Here is a 24241-nt window from a genome sequence, read left to right as displayed (position 1 = left end):
TGGTTTAGAAACCCACAATCTGTGTATTCCACAAAGACACTGAGACAATCTCATTTTCTGTTGGTGTAATCCTTAAGTGATTTTTATAAAGGAAAATAAAGATCCATACAAACAATCATACTAGCTGCCAGACAAAAGCATTTAATTTATAGACGTTGATAAATAGAGACAATTAATTTGTATTTTTTTCCCGTATTATACAAATGATATCAATTTAATTAACATTTCATTCTATATTTGTGTACCTTCAATTATCGATAGTTAACTTCTGTAGCCTTTACATTCGTTTACAGAGAGAGAGGGAGAGAGAGAGAGAGAGAGAGAGAGAGAGAGAGAGAGAGAGAGAGAGAGTATTGATTGAATATTGCGTCACAATCGGGGATGAAATGACGTAATGCTTTTGTGACGGAATACGCACCCGACGCCCACTCGTAAAGATACTTTGATGAGCAAAGGGATAGTGAAATAGCTTCATAAAAAACCAGAACCGAACAATTTTCAAAGCCGAATTAAACCGGTACTAGTTGTACCTTAAAAGAAAATCTACTGGAAGCTTTGTCCTGTAAAAAGTACACCATTGACCTGATATAAAGGGCTGTATGTCAACCAATTTTATAAAGTTTAAATGAAATTCTGATCGGATTCGGGTTTTGAAAATTGGTGATTAAGAATCATGCAATAAAAAAAAAGTAAATAAATAAGAAGTAAAATAAAATAAAATAAACCTACATTAAAAAAATTCACATTTTTCCGGGGTTTCGCACCCTGTACCCCGACAAGGGCTTCACCACTCCCTCGCTCCCTGCCTACCGGTAATATACCGCTCTTCCACAGACATCTGACGTTTTATACTATACACTACCTTGTGTATTATTAGGTAGATGGTATATATATTTTTTATGAGAAAAAAATGTAACGTCACATGTCTGTGTGCTCCCCCCCCCCAACACAAACACACACTTCAAATTATATTTTCTTTTTATATAATCTTCTTTTCATTTCGCTAATCAAGAAGACAATGATTACTTAAGAATACACATATGAAAACCCGGTTTGGTGTGTGTGTATGTGTGGAGGGGGCGGGGGGGGGGGTGGTTACACATTTTTGGTGGGGTTGCCGGGGGTAATGGTAATGATTCATTTCAAAATTCAAAGAGAGATAACTTGATAAAAAGTATTTTATAGTTTACCTGTGCCTGATTGTATTTCAATGTATCGACCAAAAATAAAATTAATTGTAGGATGAGCGGAGGATTTAGGAAATAATATCAATATTGAAATAATAAAAAAAGGGATTACATAAAGCCATTCGTCGAGTCCTGTCAAATCTAGTCATTCGTGAGAAATGCGTATACATGTGAAGTGTTACACCCCCGATTTTAGCCGAGTGCTATTGTGTACATAGTTGTGACATAGTTTATCAATGAAACCATGTGTTCGTCAGCAACATAGTTTTATTGATAAGTTACACACTAGTTTGATTGTTTATATTGACTTTCAATAAGTTGCCCCCTCTCTTGACCTTTTTAAAGAATAAATATATGCATGTGTCGGATATTGTATTCCCCTATTTCCGACTGTTTTCTAAAAAAAAAAAAATCGTTATACATTAAAACATTTCAATTCGCCATAGCTCAGTTATCATACCATTTAATGACAACAATATAGAATCTTTTACTCTAGGGTCGGATTTTTTTTTTTTTTATTAGTAACTCGTTTCTTTAATACAAATACTTACTCAAAATGATGGAAACATTTTGCTCATTTAATTTGTTTCATGCAGGACATCCGATGATTGAGAAAGTATTTAAGCATGTACAATTTTGCTCTGTTTTATCTTTGTCTTATTATCTTATTAAACTCTATAATATGTAATATATACAAAGCACAAAAACACATCACTTATGCAATTAAACTCATCAAACGAGTTTAATCCCAGTATATAAAATGTTTATTTTTCATGTATTCTTCAAAAACTGACCACGGTAGCTACAAGACTGTAAAATTTTCTGAAAAATATACAGCTCAACATTCTTTTTCAAAAATGTTCTTCATGCATGGGAAATGATCGTGACGTCATGCAATCGATACACAACATGTAAAGATGTACATGTATATGGATGTGTAAGCGTGGGTTTGAGTCAATGTATATCAGTGCATTTTATGCATTGTTCGGATTTCCTGTCATACTCTGTTGATTGGTCACCAAAGTTAAAAGGTTGCCCGGTGTAAAAAAAAAAAAAGAAAGATATAAACGTAATATAATGTACATACAGATTTTACGTGAGTGATGTATTTATTTGTTTCTTATGATCCATTCGCAAGAAAAAACTTTAAAGTTATAGGTATTAATCGAAAATATGAGCTTCAAAATGGTGTGTGATAAAATAAGTGGCTAAGTTTGTTTGATGTGGGAAAGTTATGATAACAAATATGATAAGCCGTAATTTATTATTAGTTTTACATGAATTACGCATTTGTTCGTGTGTATGTATGCAGACAGATTCTTCTACAACTGATAAAAGTGTTGTTTTCATAAAATTTATTCAAAAGGTAAAAGAAAAAATCTATTTCCATCGACAGAATATTTATCGTATTGTCCACCCCTCAAAATTCTCTAACTACAAGGCTAAGGAGTGCAAAACATATTCGACTTGTCAGACAAAATTTAAATCCAATCATAAATGATATAATGCATGTATATCCAGAAATATTATGAAAAATCAATAACGACGTATATACCAGTTATTTGTGTGTATTTTCATAATTTTATTCCAGTGTTTTTAAAGCATGTTTCATATTCATGTTTATAACTAAGGAATGAAATAAGACCCCAACAAATGAAGTGAATGTTTCAAACTTTAGAAAGTTTTATCAAGAGGAAACCTTCAGATCTCTTACTATGAATCACCGCAGAATATCATTGAAACAGGAAGCGATGTTCAAGCCATAAAGAATATGCATGATTTCATAACAGCCACTTCTCACACACCAATGATTTTATGCAAAAGAAAATGTATAGAATTTCTGTGTAGAATATCCTTTTTTCGAGAGATTAATTTAATTTTCTGTTAAAATTACATTGTACAAAATAGTTATTGTGTAGACAATTTCCAAAGGAAAAAAATGTAGGTATCGCCTACTTAAAATCCATGTATTTGTGTGTTTCCTTTGTTAAGTGTTATTCAAAATCTGACAGAAATAACAAAATCTTAAAATTTCATAATAAAGATGTACTTGTTCTTATCCGACGAATAGATCTGTGGGTTAATACCTAAAAAAAATATATATCCTTATAAGGTCAGGGATTCCTGTTCAGCGGGTGAGATTAAAGTACAGTCCCTTTGAAAGTCTCCATTATACCGTGATAGTTTGCTCTGTACAAGACTAGGATAAATACCAATAGCTTCGTGACAAATGGCGCATTTTTAAACAACCTGCACTTAATTACTAACAAATGATAAACCCGACGATGTCACAAAGCCCATGTCTTGTGTATTTACATCAATCTCGTGTCATTCATTTAATTTTTAAACACCTGTGTCGATCTTGACGGTCTGCACCAGGTGTGGAAGGCACCAATAAGCTTACCTCAAGTTTAATGGGGGTAATAAAATGTTTCTACTACAAAATCTTTCGGCTGACGAATTTCGCAAGTTTACTTAAATGGATACTTGTTTTTGAGAAACTTTATTATTTCGTTTGTTTGTAGGTTTAGGTTGGATAGAAAAAAAATTAAAGAATATATGAGATATTCTTGACCACGTGATCAGTATGTTGACCCGGATCCTGAGATTGACCCGGACATTTGAAAAAGTCAAGTGGAACGCTGTTGCATATTTCGCACATTTAGCAACCAGCGCGGTTTCTGCATGTGGTTTGTCGCTGTCATTGATAAAAAGAAATATCCATTTTACATAGCTGTCTAATGTGAAGTACACTAACTCTTAAATGTGTTGTTACATTTTCTCTTTTGATTCAAACTCATTTAATATGCAGCTATTCAAAGAATTCGTTTCACAAAGTTCCTAGAATTGTTTGTTGGGCTTTTTTTTTGCCATGTCGCAATATCAAATCGCAAAGCATCATGTAGAGGCGTAAACATGACCACAAAGTCGGAACTTTATAATATATAAATATTTCTTAATGCACCAAACCTTTTGTCAAAAGACACAACATGCATGGGATTCGAGATCCAATTACATTGATTTCTGAAACAGACGAAATAGATCTTACGTGCAGGTTAACTAAGACGGCGGATTCAACGAAGCAAAAATTGGCTAAAAAATCTTGGTATTTAGACATGTGCGCATGCTTGTGAGAGTCAAATTAATATGAAATGTTCTGTTTCAAATCCGGGAATATGGAATAAAGTGCTTTATGATTTATACGCGTAATTGACTTTCCCCTGACAACTTGTAAGATTTTGACAAACGTGTTTTAGGGATAAATAATGTAATCTGTCAGTGAACGCGTCTTTCAGAGCGGTGAAATTTCCGTCAAACTAAACACAGACGTACGTAAAACGGTAAAAGTACGAAAAACACTTTGCTTTTATTTTTAGGCAAAGATGTTCTTTTTTAGAATTAGGTAACACATTAGCAGGTTTAGCATAGCTGAGTTTAATGGAAAAGCCAATCATCGCAGCCCGCGTCTGGCAATGGACCGAGGGCATTCAGTCCCAGTTTAAGCAAAAAGTTGAATGCGCGGCCAATGAATTTTGCATAGTGCCGATCTTTGATTTTATTTTAATCTCATTTCGCCAGTTGTATATTTTTTTTTTATTAATCTAAGAACTATTATAACAAGACCTTGGACTTTCGGTTGGACGTAGCTGTCTATTTCTTGCGTCAAAACAAGTTAAAAATGACGCGGTTTCAAGCGAAATATGAACCGATTTCGTAGTCTTGCCTCAAAAGCCAGACAAATCTTGTCGATTTCAGAGAGCAGTGGCTGAGTGGCCAGCAATGAAATAGACAGGCCTGCGTCACATTGCTGTTTGACACAACTACCCAAAGTCCAAGCACTTGTTAAAATGGTTCTAACTCCTAGTATGTTCAGACAATTAATTTTTTTTTGGGGGGGGGGGGGGGTCATAATCTTTAACATTATCTTTATTTACTTTTTAGCAAGGCAAATAATTTTAATTCACAAGCAACACTACATTTGAATAAATTATTACCAAAACAACATGTCTACGCTTTTTGCATTGGTGATCTAAGATCAAGTTGTCTCCTAAAACCTTTTTTTTTTTAGAATCTTCTTTAGTCTTTCGGATACATTGATATAGGAATCATAGAGTCATAAATTCGAATATTCAACGCGGAATGGCAGCCCTGACAAGGTCTTTAAGTTAAATTATTTAGTTCTCCAAAAATCAAAGAAAACCGCAATAAGATTCTGGTCAGAAAGCACCAGTAAGGGACTCGCTTCGTGTAATTGTTATGATGTTGTTAGCCGCAGTAAGTTACGTTTTAACGACATTTATCAGCGAACTACTTATCATGTAATTAACATTTCCTTTTGAATCATACACGATGTTAATTTCTGTTTTGCGACACTCTCTTAAATTTTGTGCGAGTTGTGTATGAGAAATATGCAAGTTTCAGAAAACTTTGAACATTTCGCGACATTTTCTAGAGCGTCATCAGTTTTCATTTCATTCTTTTATTTTCTTAGACCCTTTGATGACAAAATTCTTCAAGGTGATATTTTAATAAATATATATACCTTTAAAGGACGACCGAGAGATTGCAAGAGCACTTGAACCGAACAATCTGGCAATTTAAAGATCGCGACTGTGAAATTTTCGTGTCGCAGGTCAGACCAAACATTATCGGATCAAGCGGCTGAGAGAAAAGTCTCAAGAATCAAAATGGGCTTCTTATGAAATCTAATGCTCTAAGTCAACACAGTCAATTGCAGACTTCAATTTTTTCGTATGCAACAGCATGATTTAGAACAATGTGCAGACGGTAAATCGGGTGACTCTTGGCGCGCTGGGTATGCACAGTGGGTCGCTAAGTTAACGCGCTCTCTATGTGTCTATTTATCAACTTACATTCTGTTTTACCCATAAACTCAAAAGAAGACACCCGTGTCGCCTTTGATGGGGATTCTTGAGAAAGTGCTGATTGTGCACGTCTTCTAAAGTCAAGAGTCTCAGATGACATGACGAGTGGTGCGTCAACACAAAATGATCCGCAGGTCCAAATTATTTGCATAACTTGAAAAATTGTCGTGTTAACCCTCGACTGCAATCAAAACCTGTCTCTTTGTTTTCTCTGAAGATTTTGACCAAGTTTCGTAAACGTCAAAAGCAGTATGATTTATATGACTAAAATGCAAATTACTGCGTTTCAAGAGTACGCAAAATATTTCGTAATTATCTCATCAACAATATTTTACATGAAAAGGGAAGTAACCCTAAGAATTCTTTTCAGTACATGATATGATCAGATCTATTGTCTTTAAGCTAACCATCAAAATTATTATATAAATTTAAAATTAACTAAACATTTCATAAAAAAGTATTCTTCCTAAAACATTTCAAAACGAATGAATTCACTCATTCCCAACACTATGAAGTTCAATTTACATGCATGAGTATTCTTTTGAAATATTTTGCAACAACTGACTTTTTCTCTATTAATAAAACAACACCATAAAAATAATTTGATAAAAATGTATGACATTTCTATTGTTTTTTATTTTTGTTATAGGCTGAGAACGGGTTCAGTTTCTGTATCAATGATGGCGGTTTTTCCTCTTGTGGTTTCTCCCGGTCTGAATCCTCCATTATTGCCTCCCACTGGTTCTCTTTCTTTACTAAAAAGCATGGAAACATTAAAAACAATTTAGAAGCAGACTCTGTCTCGTTGTCATTTCAATTCTGTAGAATTACCTAAATTTATGGGGGCCAACTTTTGTAACTTGTATTTTATGTTTCAACATGACATTTTATGAATTATTTTTTTTTCAATACATATTTAGAATGTGCCAATTTTTGGGATGGGTACCCTAATCTTAATGACATTTGGCTAAGGTAGGACCTTGCATGATCTCTGATTGAATTGTCTTAGACATTTTATTAAGTTTACCTATCTACATGTATTAGTAAATTTATCACATGTGATGAAATGATTGGATAGGTTTTTAAAATCTGTAAATATATACCGGTACTTCTTAAATTTCTATTTAAGTCATTTGATAAGAAAACTCACTTTTTGATTTTTTTTTCAATTACACACTTGAATAGGTACAATGCACCCTTACATGTGTATCACATTTACATATGGAAATGAAAAGATAGAGAGGAAAGCAAGTTTTTTGACATGTGATATGTCCTCAAGTTTGACTGCATGGTTTGGTAATATACTGTAGATTCCTAATTAAACATGAGGAATCGTATAGAAGTTACATATAAAAATTTCAGCTCTCAAATTTATTTTCTTGCAATTTGACACAAAACGGCAGAATTGCAGAATTAGTGACTTGTGTAAAATACTGAATCTCCAGTGTAAAGTCTACAAATTTTATGTAATCCATATTGAATGGACACTGCCGTGCTAGTGCATTATTTTTAACCTTTCTTAATGTTCCATAATATATAAAAATGAAAGTTGGACAGGACTGTGTATCATAAATAAAAAATATGGTACAACCGCCTGAAGTAAATTGTCACTTACAATGGAGTTTTAGAACTAGCCGTTCTTCGTACACCTCTTTCAGTGGTTTGGGTCGGTTTTGTGGGAGATTCCTCCTGTTCCTCCAGGCTTTATGCAGGGCCTCTGTAATGGTCAGCCCCACCCACTCAGCCTCCTCTGCCTGTGATTAGTCAGAATTCATCAAAATTAAATCAGGTCAATATAAGTGAGTGTTTGTAAAGTTAAATATCATTTAACCTGTTCAACATATACACTAGAAATTATAGAACTAGATCATGGCAATGAAATAATATAAATAACAAGGAGGCTATCGCACACGTCTCAAAAAGAATTTTCAGCTTAGTTGATTGAATGACGTGTGGAAGTCAAAAAGTAAAAGTACATATACCAGTACATAATTATTATAGTGAACACAGTTGCTATTGACAGGTAGAATAGGTCTTAAAGTACTAATAGGGGTAACATTATGCCTGAATAATAAATAGCAGTTAATATGGGGTACTAACTAATTACCATAAGTAAAGTGAACTTGGATATATATTGAAGTTCCCATTCATAGATACAGATATCTCATTATCAATGTTTGAATGATAAGTAAAAGTCTCTACTCACTGGGATTATGAACTCATGGTATTTATGTATGATCTTTTCCTGTTTATCTTTGTCATCTGGGTAACATGTTTTGTTGGCGAGAGCTAATAACATCTCTCTTCGAAGTTTCATTGCAAGTAAGGAGTTTAAATCACGTTCATGTGTCTAAAGAAAAGAAATATGAAATAAGTATATCATATAATGTAATTCTAAACATAACAAAGTAAATTATGTCTGATGGGAAGATTGGAAAAATTATCATTTGAATTTAATGACTTGTCATACAAACAGAACATCATAATAAATGGTAAAAAAAAATTTGTTTATTCAAAAATAAAATAAAAATGAGAATGACACAATTAGAAAAATTTACACAAACATAAATATATTTGTCTTTTGGAATAAGGCTGTATACTGGACACATGAAAACAATAGAAAAATTTTATTAAGACAAACTTTTCAAGAAATAGTAATACTTACTTTAAGTATATAATTATCAAAGCCATGACATTCATCAATCAAGTCTAAAACTCGCATTGTCATTGGAATTTCGAACCATTTGTCCAATATCTCGCTGTACACCGCTCGCTTTGAAATAAATGGTTTCCATATCTTAGGGAGCCTGTCATGAAAGTAAATACACTTAAACATTATATTGTACACAGTCACATACAATTGTATATACATGTACCTGTTTTTGCACAAGAGTTTCCAACTAGCAGAAAATTGTGTCTACATGTACTTAAGCTTGTACATGTATATAGTGAAAATACATTGAAGACACATTTGTATATAAAGTTCAAAATTAGTCCTGCAACATTATGTGCCCATAAACTGACCTGTTTTTCATTCTGAGATGACTCTTGTCCATTTTGTAGCCCAGTATATAGCCCTCTCCTCCCCAGAGTCCTTTATTGGCATCTTGTGGGTACAAAACAGGAATTGGGACATTCTGAATCTTATTTCTGCAATGAAATTATTGGTATATTAACTCCAATATAAACCTTTATATAAACAAGAAAATTCATATTTGACTAAAATGAAAATAAAAACTCCAACACTTGTCTAAATTAAAACTACTGGTACCAAGTTATTGAATTGGGCAGTAGCAAAGAGAACAAGGACCCCCCCCCCCCCTTATAAAATAAAAAAATATATTTTCTGATATTATCTCACTGTACATACGGTAATTTGGTATTTTTATGAATTCCAAAGGTGCCTGTTGAGGGTATATAATGAACTGATGTTGGTTCCTTGCTCATAAATTCTAGGCATCTCTTCTTGTAATGTTCCGGAAGCATTTTCTCCCCTTCTTCATTCCAGGAATAACTATAAGCTGCATTTTCTACATTAAAAAATATAAAATATATGATGCATCATGAACTGTGCATACCAGGTACTCTGAAAATATCAAGCAGAATATCTTTACAAAGAATATGTAAATCTTTTATAAAAAATCTACTAAAACAACTTTTGATATTTCTTTATGTCCGTCAGAAATACTTTCAAGTTTGACTTTAATCTACAGTATCTGAAGTTATGCTAGCACCAAGGTGCTATCAATAAAAGAAATTATTTAAATAAATCAACATTAAAAAAGTGTGCGATGTATGAATAACCTGATGATTTACCCTCAGTGTAGTGAAATCTACTGTAAATTCCTTATATTACGCGAGTACTTAATTCCGCGATCTGGCGGTTTCGGATCAAATCGCGAGAATATGAAATCGCGAACACGGAATTTTCATCCTTATTTCTTATAGTTTTAAACTCTTAAAAAATAATAGCGAGGTTTTAAAATCCGCGAAGGGTGCTTCTCGCGATTTTACGCGGATATGAATTCCTCGCGGTTAATTAGGAATCTGCAGTATTCTATAGCTAAAATTTTAAGGCAAGAAATTTGTGAATGTATATGACTTGTTTTACTCTGAAAATCAAGGCCAAATGCTAATCACATTAAGAGTAAGATTGTCTAATCTTGTAGTGTATGTTTTAGAAATCTCAATGAATGCAAGTGTGACACCTTCTAAAATTTACAAAAAACTTTATTTCAAAACTAAAACTAAGTTTGTTTTTTTCTAATTTCCTTCAGTATAAGTTTGGTGAAATAATCTTGATTATTGAAATCTTTACTCGAAACTCATCTTCGCTAGCCAAGGGTTTCTGATCCGCATCGCTCCTCACAAACCCTTGCTATCAATAGTTGGGATTTTATTTTCATCACATGATCTTCAAGCCTATTTATAAATCAGCCAAATGATGAAAGATGCTGTACTTTAACCGTTACTGGTGCAGTAATGGCAGCCTCCATAGACATTGTTACTGACAAGTTGAAAGAACGTTTTAATGCCCAGTATTCAATAAATAGGAATATTGTTAAATGTGACATATTGAATTAATTCAAAGGTTGTAAGACTGGGAGCAGTAAATCCTTCGTCTCTGAGTGCATACCTCTTTTGATGCACAGATTATGTTGTACTTGTTATTTCTCCATTGCAAGCTACATGTATCATGAAGGCTCAAACAGAAAGACTAGAAAAATATTTAATAAGGGTTTTGAGCTATGAGTGCAAGAGACACTCGTGAATAAACAGTACAAAAACATTGTCGAATAAATCAGATATATTTTGCATCCATTTGATTGGTCAAATGGTTTCAATCAAATACCAACTTTTGATAGCACAATATGTCAAGGGTTTATTGAGGAGAGTGCGCATCAGAAACCCTTGGCTAGCGAAGATGCTTGAAACTAGGGTAGACCTAAATGAATAATAAGGAATAGTAAAGTCGCATCATAAGGAATTTCACTGTAAGAAAAACTATGATACAACTGAGTTGCTATCACCAACATACATCTTTTGAATTAATGTACGTTGAACTGTTATAAAATTTTGATAGTACATCATCATGTAATATATTTCGCAGTGTTGTTTAATCTTAATTACAACGGATATGTAGAAATCAAATAACGAATGTAGTGTAAATATGTCTATCTATCAATTAACAGAATTAGTCATCAAACATATTATGATTTATCTGATTATGAAGAAATTTCAATAACCTTGCTGACAGAGATAATGCGGGATAATGAAACCATACAGGTAACATACTCTAGATAAAAAAATGCTTACTTGTCCTACGTAGTTTCATATTCTTAACACGATTATTCCGTAGAATGTAAGTCGCTCTACGTGAAGCACTCATTTTAGGAGATGAAATGCAACTATCTCATGAGAAATAAATTCAACAGGGCGCAGCCATCTTTGATTGTAAAGTACCTTGTACATCGACTACCTAACTTATTTTACGTGCTCGCCAGATTAATCGATTAATAGTTAATGTTCTATTAACGGCTGTTATATATTTAGAATATTGGATGGTCTTTTAGTATTCAGCTTTCATTTATTTTTACTTTAAAAAGTACGAAATGGTAACGTACAAACTATCTAATTCTTTATTTGCAGGTGTAAAAACTGACTGAAATCACAAATCAAGAGAAATAGGTTACTAAGTTAATAAGATTACTGAATCAAATGTATTCTGTCATGCTTCTACGTTTACTTTGACCGTAAAAACTCTTCTAAATTAGTTATAGAGTAAAATGCATCTTGTTGTCAACCACCTTGTAAACAATATGGCGGACCAAGTCTAAGAAGGAGGGAATAAAATCCCCCAAAATTGAAATTAAACTCCCCTATAATCAGGTAAGTTAATAAATTATCTTTTGTTGATTGCAAGAGCATTTTGTCAATAGTTAATACATGTCTTTAATTTAAAGTTTTGACATGTGGTAGATTTTTTGTAAATTCTTTTTTCGTATTTTTATTTCAGTACAGAAGCCCTAAGACAATGTTGATCTTTTGCCTTTTGCATGGTTTTTGTAGATGATTTTAGGTCTGTGTTTTATATGTGTATCACATGTTTAAACACATTCATCAAAGAGATAATAACTTTTTAAGCAATTCAGACTGAGTTGGGTTTTCTTCTATATCAAACTTGTGTGAAGGATAATATAGAGAAATCTCAAGTAAACTGTTGTCATTTCAGAGCTACATTTTAAAGACACAATCATGCCTGGAGGAGAATTGCATCCTAGCAACAAAAATGGAAGTGGTTCCTTTAGATTTGGAACAAATCGGCAAGTGGAGCTTACACTCCGAAAAGAATTGGATGACATGGCTAAAAAATCTCTGAATGAAATCGCTGTTAAAAGAGAGGAAAGACTGAATTTTCCCCAAAGTGATGAAATAGTTACTTCAAGGTAAGAGTTATGATCCTATATTTTGTTTTAAGAAAGTTTTTATCTAATTTAAAAGCAGATAATTAATGATTGGAACAACTATTTATAACACAGGAAGCTCCAACCAGCTTTTGTACCAGAAAGGCGTACAGAAAAGAGAAAAACAGAACCTGTGTTTCATGAAGAGAGTCCCTCAAAAGAAGCAAAAAAGGTACAACTAAATACCTACTTCTAATTTTCGTACACAGATTTAACACCAAAGTAAATATGATATCTTCTAACTACATATATGAATATTTAAATAACAGGAGCCAAAGTTTATGTTAAAACCAGTGGTAGAGCCACCTTATAATCCTCTTGACAAATCTCAAAATGTGGATCAAAGGATTGCCAGTGTACACTCACGGAAACTCCCATTTTCAAAAGAAACAACAATCACCACAGATGGTATGAAAAATGAAATTGCCTTCTTTTTCATAGATTTTCTTGATCCTAATTTTAGTAATTGAAACATTTAATCTGTAAACTTCTGAATTTATTACTCTGCATGGTCATAAAAGCTTTTGGTGATAAACATTAAAAACGATTATTTCCTTTTTCTTATCAGTATTTTTTTACTGTTTTATACAGACTTGAAAAAGCCGAAAGTTTCGTCAATTGGGATAGTGCCATCTAGGTCCAGGTAACAATACTTTATGAATTTGAAAGCTTTTCATGTATGTGATTCATTGAAAAAGAATTGTTAGTTTAGTATAGTAAGTTTAACATGTTTTATTATTTATAATAACTTTGATATATAATGTTTTTGTGAATGTATAGTGTCAATGTACCTGGCCTTAAAGTGATTATGGAAGGAAAACCTGCTCTGACTACAGAGGACTCTGCTTTAGAACAGATGATGCAGGTTGGTAAACCTATTTTTAGTTTTAAACAATTAGGTTCATAAGATACATATATTACCATATAAAAGAATAATAAACATTTTTGATGTACTGGTATATATTTGCATTGACATATAAGGAAATTAAACAAAATATTTTAAATTTTATGTTGATGTATTGTATGTTGATTTTGAATTTCGTATAAACAGGTTAACTCACCGGTAAGCATATATTCAGTTTGATTCCAGAAGATCCATGTATTTGGCCATGGCATGTGTTTGAATTTGTTTGTTGATTAATACAGTAATTTAAAATTGAATTAATGCTGCAATACATTAATTTGTTTGTCTGACATATAAACCACCATATCAGCATCATCATGCATAATTTTGCACCAACAAAGACGTTGGAATAAAATTATTCATTGCAATCCATGTTTCATTTTGGACTGCATCACATACCAGTAACTGATGTTTGGAAAGGGATACATGTACCAATAAATGGCTTGAATGTTATCTATACTCACTTTGAAGCAATAAAAAATAATAAATATATTCTTGTAAATGGTCCTGATATTCTTAACAATATTAATGAGTGATTCTTTTTTATAACAATAACCATTATAATTTAACACTAAACTGTTTTTGTTATGTATTCCAAATGTATTAATTGCATGTATGCCATCATTAATTTGAATATATTTTTACCATGGAATAAGCATTTAGAGCAACTGTTACGTACTGTTACTCTCCACTTAAGCCTGGTTTGGAAACTTGAAGACTATTAAAATGACAATTTAAAAAAGTTAACTATCCTCTGCAGGCGAATAAGATGCGGGGCTTCACCCCCCTGACCTCTGATCGGGGGACCCCAAGAGATTTGCCGATGCAAACTGAAAGAGAGGAGGACCTCGACCAGAATGAAGAAACAGAAAAGAAACCCGCTATATTGATGTCGGAGGGGACACTTCAGAGAGTTGCATTTAAAGAGAGACCCAAGCCTATTGTTCCAACCTCTTCTCTCAGGAAGACTCGCAGGAGAGCTGGTATGCAACTTTCATATTCAAAATTTTGATGGCATTATAAAGTTTGCCGGATTCATGTTTACTTTGGAATCTTTGTAAATTTGTTGGAATCTTAATGCATTTGGTGAGTATACCCCTAACTCATGAAATTGTGTAATGAGAGCTTATAATAGAGGAGACATCTTGCCAGGAAATTATTTTCCCTCCAAATTCATAATTACCGTATTACCCAATTTATCTAAAGAAGTTTACAACCTCAACACAAAATAAAAAAATACACAATTTCACAATCTGGAAAATTATTCTTGCCACTGGTAAAAAAATTTTCTACCTAAGAAGTTAATTAAAGATCATTAATACACCTAGGTTGAAAACATATTTCACTGTTCATATTAGGCAATCTATTGAAATTGTTTTCAGTGGAAAGTTCTCTTAGCATAGCCACCTCATTAAAAAGTGAAAACAACTTGTTGCCTGATGAGAATGTGTACAGTCGTTATGATGAGGCCATTGCTGGTATTGATGATGATCTTCAGACAGCTGTCAGTCATCAGGAGGCAAAGGAAGAAGGCAGGAGAGCCTCAAGTGCAGTATCTGTAGGTCATTTTCATCATCATCATTACAGAAAACCATCATTCAGTATAACATGACATTCAATATATTTCCTAATAAAGTACATGTGCTAAATATTTACCGGTAATGAAAAATCTAAATAAAACACTGTTAGACTTAATATGTTCATAATTTCATTAAAATATTTTAGTCTTATACTTTGTCTGTTTTAGTAATTGCAACTTGTTTCTGCACCTCCACATTGTAGGATTTTTAAAGCAAAAGAAAAATTCATATTATTTTATATTTTGAAAGAGTAAGTCCACAAAAGATTTGCTGGAGGAGGCTAAAAAGATAGCCAAGCCAGGAGCAGAACCCATGTGGAAGATTCAAGGCAAGAAATCTCCACGGAAAAAGGAAGGGAAAAAAAGCAGCAGTAAAGACAAGAAGGCACAGGGTACAATGAAAATATAGAATATTCATAGATATCTCATTGTGAAAATAAGTATCTATTATGAGATTAAGATAAGTGATTTAGTATAATTTTTGTTGGTACAGAGAAATTGAAGAGTAAGGAGGAGGAGGAGACGGACGGGAAGCCCCGCCCCCGCTCCGAGCGGTCAGTGGACGAAATCATCGCCTCACTGAGGGCCCAGAGCTCAGGGGCCCGCACGTAAGTACAACACAATACAATGGAAAGGTAACACACTCTAAAGTAACAATTTAATGTAAAGTCATGAACATTTCCTCTATTACAGCCAGGTTTCTGATGCAGACAGAAAAATCCAGGAGATTATGGACCGAGTTATGTCCAGGGCTAGTGCTGTTTTAAGTGAGTGATGGCAATCTTCAAAATGATTTAATCCTCCTTAATTTTTTAATCAAGATAAGTTTTTATCAAATAAGTAGTTACTGATAATTTATAAAAATCTAAATCTGCTATACCTCCTTATTTCAGGTGATGGTAGTGATCCAATGGATTCAAAAAGAGGTAGGAGTTGTCTCCCTTTATAGATAGTTCTGTAACTTTTTTCTCCTTGCCATTTGTTTTATTTATATAAAAGTCATATTTGATTGTGACTAAATGATTAGATTCCGAAATTGGATCTGAGGCTCGCAGTACTCCGCACACGCCGCTTCCGGGAGATGGCTCTTCGCCGAGCGGTGAAGATCAGGATGGTAATTAACGAGTCGGCTGTTGATGACTTACCCACCCACTAACGACCTCCTCACCCAGAATAATCATGTGCATGTTCCGTGGTTCTTTTTTAGCCATGCCACCCTTAATCACAGTATTCTTACTAGAACCTATGAATGATTCCAAATAATCCATCGAAATATTGCATGATAAAACAAAATATGTTTATACGACCATATAGATACAATACCTGGTACATCCTTTTTTTGTTTTAAACACATACTCAAAAAAAAGTAAAATACCCTTATAGATCTTTAAAAAATAGATTTACAGTACTTACATGTAAGATAATTGATTATATACATTAATTTATTTCTCCAATGAGTTCACTAATATGACCTAACATTATTGATATCATTTAACAATTAAAAAATGAATTGGGATTTTGAAGGTATAAGAATTGCAAGTGTTGACGAAACAGCAGTAGTTAATGTCCTTCCTGGTTTTTCTTTAACATTTTAAGAGTTTTAAAAGTGTGGTATTTTATTCCAGTGATAAGATTTTAACATGAGATGTTGAATTTAATCTAATTGTTTGTTGTGAAATCTGGTATGACTTACTTACATTTGATACTATAAATGTATAACATCAAGTTACATTACCTGATTTTGAATATAAACCTGTATGTTCATCCATGAACTCTCATCTTGCAAATGAATTGTGTCTAAAGCTTTTGATTACTTTGAAAAATTCTTCTGTTGAAAATCTAGAACGATTGAATTTCATTTATGTAAATAAATTTTGTTACATTTATATACATGTATCTATAGACTGATAAACCAATGAGTTCATTTGAAAATGTAGCTGTTAGATACAGGAACTTAATTACAATCCTTAAAACTTGAGAGTGCTGGTAATATCTTTCTACAAGGGAGATAACTACATGTACAAAATTAGAATGAAGAGGTGAAATGCTTTTATACCTTTCATCAAAACAATACTTATTTTAAAAACAGATAAAAAAGACATTGATGTGCCAGCTGATATTCCAGAAGATGAGGAGTTTGAGGACGAAGGTTAGCTGTGTCCTTAATTACATGTCTTAATCTCTGTGATATCTTTTAGTTATTTCAGACTTGGCTCAATCCCTTGAATTTACTCACTTGCAAATGAGAATGAATTTTCCCCCTACAAAATAATTTTCATGTTCTAATATTTGATTTTAAGTCTGAATTCAAGTAAAATATGCTACTTTTATACAAGTATTTAATATCCTCGCTTGAGGATTTTTTAAGACTTGTGTTTATGCATGTTCCCAGAACAGGAAAATTTATTCCTAGTATACAGTTTGAGATATAATACATGTACCAACATTCTTACAGTTCTGCTATATATTTACAAACTAAGTAAAAAAGAACAAATTTACTAAACTTTTTTTTTTTTTAATTTTAATGTTATATGGACATCATTTTTAGCTTTGGAGCTGGAGGAGCGAGAGGAGAAACTTCCCAGTGAGGACCTGACTTCTGAGGCCAAGACGGGGGAGGAGGAGCCTGAGGTAATATATGAGTACAAGTTATGGCCGACCCAGAAACTGAATCAGTTAACATTTGAATATTTAGGGAATTTATGTTGTGTTTTTGGAATAAGATTTAGTTTAACAGATACATATACTTCCACAATGTACTTAAAAGTTTGAATTTCAGCTTTAAAAAAGGAAGAAAGGACCATCCCAGTCCATGTCCATGTTAATAAACAAGCTTTAACATGTTTAATTTTATTATTTATGCTTAAGCCTGATTATTTTCTCTTCCTGTTGTAGGCACCTGCTATCGCTGAACCTCAATCTCTGCCAGCAGAGGTGCCCTCTCTCCACCTCACAGATTTAGGAGGGGCCGAGGATGATTCCTCATCTGAGGAGGGAGAGGAAGAAGAATTGGTAGACATTAAACAAGCCTGGGAGGACCTGATGGCTCCTCCTGAGGCAACTTGTGAGGATATTGTCAGTGTCCAGGGTAAAAACTTGGACCTGTTGAGCAGACAGCCGGCTCAGGGACCAGTGACCAACAAAATGACTGTGTTCTCTGATGCTGTGTCCTTCCTGTCCACCTGGAAACCTATCACCCCCTCTAAGTACCAGCTACCAGAGATAGAGGAGGAGGAAAAGAAGCCGATGAAACGTGTCCACCATTTCTGTACAGTCAACGATGACTATCAGCTACCTAATGAGTACAAAAACTTGGGCAGGAAATACCACACTCCAAGCAAGTTTGACTCTGGACAACAACCAGCTCGAGTAAGATATTAGACATGATAACATGATAATAATAATAAGTTGTATTAAAAAAAATTGATCATGATGATATCCCATTTTGCACAGTTAAGCTCTTTAAAATGAAAAAAAATTCTAAGAAGCTAAAATTGTGATTTTTGTGATTTCTGTACATGTAATCTGTAAATTACTAAAACTTGAATAATTTTGTTGTGACATACTTTGTAAAAAGACATAGAGATTGTTATTTTTATCTTTCAGTATGTAGGAGGATATGAGGAGAAGGAGATACAGGAGGATGAAGCCTCAGTGTACTCTGATTCTACAGCCGCTCAGGAGGCCGAGGAGAAGAGACTTGCAATTGCTGCTAGACGAGTTCTCGAGGAGACAAAGAAAGATACAGAGGAAACTCTGGAGGCCTGGCAGCAGAAGGCCAATGAAGTGGTAATGAATTCCAACATTTGCTTCAGTTAAAAGATATGCCTAAGAATTTTTGGAAATCTTCAATATTTTGGATGTAACTGTACTTTTAAATGAATATTAGTAAAAAAAACCCACATTTTTACAATTCCATTTTTCTTTTGAACATGTTGATATAAAATTGAATTTACTTTTCCAGTTTAACATTGCTCCAGTGTCAGTTGAAGGAACAAAAATGTCAGTCCTGTCTGATGAATCTCGCCTTTACTGGACACCAGCCCCACCCAAATTTGACGTGCAGCCTGCCAGGGTCAAGGATGTTTTGTTCCCCGACTACCAGCCGGCCTCGCTTGGAATGGATCCACAGGAAGTGGCAGCCACACGGCAGATGGAGGAGATGGAGGAGAGCTCTGAAGAGGAGGAAGAAATGGAGATGGTGGACTCTGCTGAAGAGAGATACCAGGAAATATACAGGTAAACAAATGAATTGTTTACTCAGTTATTGAGTGAAATATACATGTATTTGTAAAATTACATGTAAACCATCAAACTGTGTGCATATATACTGAGTGAAATATTTGGAAATTTACTGTTATTAACACAATGGACAGTGTTTGCCTTTAGTCAAAGTAATTATTCATTTTCTGTTTCAAAGAACAGGATACTTGTATATTCTATGAAATGAAGAAAGTCTAGCAATATGTCTTTTATCTTGCATCCTTTTCTAGGCTGGCTATGGTAAGTTATGCATAATAGGTGAACTCGTTTCCAAGGAGCCTGTCAAATTTATTATATCCTGATTTCAGTTTAAGAGCTGATAATGTAGGATTTACTGTAAGGAACTCAATAATATACAATTACTTTAAAACATGTATAATTAAGGCTTTATTTGTATTCTCACAGACTTTTGTATCACAAGAGTACCTCAATGGAAGATCTGACAGAGTTTGTGAAAGCAGCAAAGCAGAGGGAGGATGACATCAAAGATGGGAAAATCTACCCATATGAAAAAAGAAAACTGCTAAAGGAAGAACAAGACAAACTTGATCAAGGTATTTAATCATCACGATTTCCCAGAAGTGTTATGAAACTGATTTATGAAGAATTGATTGCTTTTTATGCAGTAGTTATTCTCACCGTTTATCATTTAAATCTACAATGAATGATAAGATACCTGTTAAGTGTATATCTGTCAAATTGTCTTTACTGTAGCTGCTCCCCCGCCCCCTCCCCCTGATGCTGAGACTAAGGAAGCACTGGTTACTCCGGTACTCCAAAGGACAACTGAAATGACAGATAACGAGATTTTCCCTGTGTTTGTCCCATTAAGGTACAAGGTTTCTTCAACAAGATGGTGAAAACCTTTTATACATGCTTTTTACTTGTTAAATCAATATTAAAAAAGATTATTATCTATTTTATTAAAATATTACATTTTGAAAAATATTCCACATTTTTAACATTTTATAGCATCAGTACAGGTTTTTGAAAATCATGTTTTTAAATGGAAACTAGTCTAAACTGTGTAAAAACATATTGTACTATATGATCTTAAATTTGACATGAACAGAAGAAGCACATCAACTTTGGGGCTCAGTAAGGGGTTGGACGACACTTTACTGGTTCCTCAGGATTACAATGCAGCCATGGAGGAGGTGAGTCACAGAACCAGTCAAATTTGATACAGATCAACAGATCACGGTGATTGTACTACTTGTCTAATGCTATATAACTGTGTGTTACAGATTTCCACTCAAAAATCCAATGTCAGGCAAATGAAACTAAACAAGAAGTTATTAGAAGCAAAAGAAAAAGAGGAAGAGAGTAGACTTGAATGGCAGTTACAGGTGATTTTAAAAAACTCAGTAGCAGTTACTGGCAATGATAGAAAGACAAATAAATGTACAAAAAAATCCATAAAAGCTACAGGTTACAAGATATCAAAAAACACTGAAATGAAAGTTGCAAGTAATTAGGGAAACAATGCGATGTGCAAAAATAAGACTTCAAATGGGATTACGGGAAATCAAATAGTCTAAGGTGGAGATATTTTTAAAGATGGAACGTGTTCACAGCAGAAAGAAATATGAACATACATGAATATTTTAGTACAGTTTAAAGCTGCATTTATTATTATGAAAAAACTTCTCTGAATTGTTTCATGGTTTTCTTATTTAAATTTTAAAGCAAGAGAAGATAGCAGAAGAGAGGGCGGAGACATATAAAGAGGAACCAAAGATGAAAGGTGATGATCATTTACAATGCTTCAAAGGGCTGCTTTGTTTTTCTACAGAAAATTTGCACATGTTTATTACTTTAGCAAATCAATTCATATAAGTTCTTGCCCATGTTTGTAGATGAGCCTACACCAGCAGAACTTGCGCTTCAGGCAGGCAGGGCATATGTCATCCTTCCCAAAAAGTAAGAGAGTGACTTGCATTATTTTCAGTAACTAAGTTTACAGCAAATATGATTAAAATCAGATCTATGATCTGCTTTGACAAATAAAAGATCTTATTTTAATTAAATTGAATGTACATTTTTAATTCTTTAAAAAAGTTATATTCCCTATGTTTTAAAGTTTACACAGTTAACAGTGGTTTTGATTAGGAAAATTTGGAAAAGTCTTTTTTTTTTTTTTTTTTTTACTGTAAACTTGGTAATATCAATCAAAACCACAGTGAATGGTATTTTTTTTTTTACAATATGTCAAAGAAATAATGGATATTCTGTACAATGTAAAGTTTAACCCATTTTTTTTTTGTTAACTGTTTTTCTTATTAAACAAACTTTGTAGAAAATCTAGATTGTAAGTATGTATGTTTGCACAGCCACATGTTTGAGAATGGGTCTTTCTAAGAAAGGGATGTTTCTCTGTTGGTTTACTAATGATCTGAAATTTATTCACCAACACAACATGATGTTTTTAAAATAGATCATGTCCAGGGGTGAATTTAGAATTAAACTGCAAAAATTAATGCACAAAGTGGTTTGATGTTTTTACCTGGTGTAAGTACCTTAATTGTTAATAAAAAAAAGAATCTTATATTAGGGACCTATCTGATGAGGTTTAAGGATATTATAGTTGCATTAATTCTTTTTTCAGGTAAAAAATTTTGTTCTGGTTTTCTGCTTCCGGGTTCTTTTCTTGTTTTTGCACTTGATGTGGATTTTTGATAATCTCTTTATGCTTCAGCTGCTTTAATGTTTGATGCAACTGAAGTGAGAGATACCTGGCAGTTCTTTACAATTACTCTTGGAAGTATTGCACATACTGGTCAAATTTGATTAAATATCAGAATCATCATGATCAATTATTAGATAAGATTTCTCCTAGTAAATAAAAAGTGTTTTGTTCATATTTCCAATATATGTACTGGCTAGGCTCTACGTATGTGAAACCATTGAATATAAACTTTTACCTCCTTTACCACTTGTTATTTCTCAATTTTTCTATAGAGGAAAAAAGAAGTCGAAACGCAAAGCCCCAATCTCGATGGAGAGACTAGAACAGATTGAGAAGTTCCTCCGAGCACCTCCTAAACCTATTGAGCGCTCTAACTCCATGCTCAAAATTGTTCCTCCCGTGGAGAGGGAACTGAGAGTGTCCTCGTAAGTACTCATCCAATTCAGAATTAATATACTGTTGGACATTGATGTCTCAGGTACTGTTTGTATGTCAAAGTGAGTTGGAAATCTCAATCACTGTTTATTTGATATGTATTTTTATTGCTTTATCTTAAATTCTCAAATATCTTGAAAAATCATATTCACAATAAAAACATTTCACTGCATCCAGTGCAGTTAGCCTTTAAAGTTTTGATCAAATATCCTTTAATACAGCAATAATTACATGGATTTGTGTACATAAACAGGAAAGTGAGACAAGGATCTCGCCTCAGCCTGCCGAACCTTTTGGATTTTGATTCCTTCACAAAAATCAAGAAAATGCCGTAAGTTTTTATTACAAAAATCTTCAATTTTCTTAAAAATATAGTGTTTTATGCTCATCTATACTGCTGCAAAGAGGAAAAACTTTGATAATTAAGATTCTTATTGAAACAAATTGTTCATGGTCTTTTTTACTAGAATACATAGTTTTACTCTTTTATGATTAAACAGCAACGACTGTGTCCCCAGGGAGTGGGTGCGAGACATGTGGAATGGCTGGTTTGACCAGGTGTTCCCCCCTACTCCCTCCGAGTCCGAGGATGAGGAACCTGAGTACCAGCCAGATGAACCCGTGTCCCAAACACGTGAAGAGAAGGAGAAGGAAAAGAAAAGGTAAACATTTGTATTCAATGATAAGTAAGTAGAGCCAGTTCTAAAGAGTTTTGTCAATTTAACAATTAAAGCTTCTATGCATAAGTGTGTGTTTCTTTGTAAATATAGGAAAGACTCTTTGAGCAGCTATATCTCTGATGCCTTGAGTGAGATTGAACCACTGGACGATTCAGAGCAAAATATTGAGCTTCACCAGGTACAGTATAGACATATCTAAACTAAATATGGTATATAATAATTCTAGCAACTATTACATAGTGCATATCATAGTATGATATTCAGATAAGTATTTTATTGGTACTTACACAAGTACATGTCTTTGTATGTTTAGCTGGTGGTTGGTTAAGATATCATATTCCAAAATATCCATCATTTTAGATAATCCATGAAGAGATTCAGAAATTAACTGGTCAAATTGCAATGGGAAAACCGAAAGCGTTTGACCTCTGTAGAAGAGGAGCTCTCTATAGAAAGGTACAAGTGTACAATTATTATTTGTTCAAAGGTAAACTATTCCAATAGCAATATCATGTATCATGAACAATAAACATAATTGTAGTTTGTATTAAGCTACAATGTTTATTGTTACCAGAACACATTTTCTACTTTTTAAGAGTCATAATATTCATGCAGTGGTGTGTTTTTTTTTAAAGGTTGGAATGATAAAAGCAGCCCAGATAGACCTTGATCTGTAAGTACAACTGTTTTTTAAACTCCATACTTTAAACAGCATGTCTTTTTGTGATTACCATTCAGCTGTGAATTAACACAACTAGTTTACCCACACAGGGCCATCAAGATGGAGCCCCTGCTTCTGGATGCCTACTGGCACCGACATCTTCTGTATCTACTGAAGGACCAGAAACAACAGGCCAAGGCTGACCTGACCTTCATCCTTAAGTACAACAACAAGCATGGCGGGGCATACAGATCCATGTAAGACTAAAAATATATGCTGTAGATTCTTAATTAAACGCTAGGAATAGATATCTGCTTATAATTGCGAGGAGCACATCTCGCAAATTTTAAAATCTCACTTTTATTTTTTGGACACATGTAACCTACATGAAACTATGATAAAAATTCAGCATTCGCGATTTTATGTTCTCGCAATTTGATGAAAAATGATTGAATCATGGAATTAAGTACTCGCGTAAAATAAGGAATCTACA

General features: G+C 33.5%; 2 protein-coding genes across 8 annotated transcripts in view; one reads left to right on the top strand and one right to left on the bottom strand.

The window, feature by feature from the left end:
* Positions 1-6689: 6689 nt before the first annotated feature.
* On the bottom strand, positions 6690-11544 carry LOC128192298 (39S ribosomal protein L28, mitochondrial-like). The gene is made up of 7 exons (XM_052864886.1): positions 11390-11544; positions 9444-9603; positions 9098-9223; positions 8739-8880; positions 8280-8423; positions 7689-7827; positions 6690-6828 (listed from the first exon to the last, which is right to left on the bottom strand). The coding sequence occupies exons 1-7, from the start codon at positions 11460-11462 to the stop codon at positions 6698-6700; spliced, it is 915 nt and encodes a 304-aa protein (XP_052720846.1). The 5' UTR covers positions 11463-11544; the 3' UTR covers positions 6690-6697.
* Positions 11545-11718: 174 nt separating this feature from the next.
* LOC128192291 (uncharacterized) overlaps positions 11719-24241 on the top strand; it is a 27073-nt gene continuing 14550 nt past the window's right edge. For 2 of the 7 annotated variants that reach the window (XM_052864869.1, XM_052864866.1), the window contains exons 1-32: positions 11719-11962; positions 12306-12519; positions 12613-12709; positions 12807-12945; positions 13129-13180; positions 13318-13402; positions 13589-13600; positions 14202-14424; positions 14824-14999; positions 15271-15412; positions 15514-15628; positions 15714-15787; positions 15914-15946; positions 16048-16134; positions 17110-17169; positions 17569-17651; positions 17916-18389; positions 18627-18809; positions 18985-19259; positions 19689-19837; positions 19998-20115; positions 20356-20440; positions 20531-20632; positions 20973-21030; positions 21143-21206; positions 22245-22397; positions 22661-22738; positions 22908-23069; positions 23178-23265; positions 23448-23543; positions 23723-23760; positions 23859-24005. In XM_052864869.1, the coding sequence (XP_052720829.1) occupies positions 12329-12519; positions 12613-12709; positions 12807-12945; positions 13129-13180; positions 13318-13402; positions 13589-13600; positions 14202-14424; positions 14824-14999; positions 15271-15412; positions 15514-15628; positions 15714-15787; positions 15914-15946; positions 16048-16134; positions 17110-17169; positions 17569-17651; positions 17916-18389; positions 18627-18809; positions 18985-19259; positions 19689-19837; positions 19998-20115; positions 20356-20440; positions 20531-20632; positions 20973-21030; positions 21143-21206; positions 22245-22397; positions 22661-22738; positions 22908-23069; positions 23178-23265; positions 23448-23543; positions 23723-23760; positions 23859-24005 (3839 nt within the window). In that variant the 5' untranslated portion in view covers positions 11719-11962; positions 12306-12328. The remainder of the gene's footprint in view (positions 11963-12305; positions 12520-12612; positions 12710-12806; positions 12946-13128; positions 13181-13317; positions 13403-13588; positions 13601-14201; positions 14425-14823; positions 15000-15270; positions 15413-15513; positions 15629-15713; positions 15788-15913; positions 15947-16047; positions 16135-17109; positions 17170-17568; positions 17652-17915; positions 18390-18626; positions 18810-18984; positions 19260-19688; positions 19838-19997; positions 20116-20355; positions 20441-20530; positions 20633-20972; positions 21031-21142; positions 21207-22244; positions 22398-22660; positions 22739-22907; positions 23070-23177; positions 23266-23447; positions 23544-23722; positions 23761-23858; positions 24006-24241) is intronic. The other 5 variants (XM_052864870.1, XM_052864868.1, XM_052864867.1 and 2 more) reach the window with 4 other exon arrangements.

This window comes from Crassostrea angulata, chromosome 7 (genome assembly GCF_025612915.1).
Source record: "Crassostrea angulata isolate pt1a10 chromosome 7, ASM2561291v2, whole genome shotgun sequence".
Lineage (NCBI taxonomy): Eukaryota > Metazoa > Mollusca > Bivalvia > Ostreida > Ostreidae > Magallana > Magallana angulata.
This window is presented reverse-complemented; position numbering and strand designations above follow the sequence as displayed.

Bases quoted from the DNA above. Each gene is read 5' to 3' on its own strand.
- LOC128192298 (XM_052864886.1), bottom strand. From the start codon at position 11,462: ATGAGTGCTTCACGTAGAGCGACTTACATTCTACGGAATAATCGTGTT. The intron at 9,224-9,443 runs GTATGTACAGTG...ATTTCATTGCAG, and splicing joins CATAAAAATACCAAATTACC to AAATAAGATTCAGAATGTCC. The intron at 6,829-7,688 runs GTAAGTGACAAT...CATGCTTTTTAG, and splicing joins GCTAGTTCTAAAACTCCATT to TAAAGAAAGAGAACCAGTGG.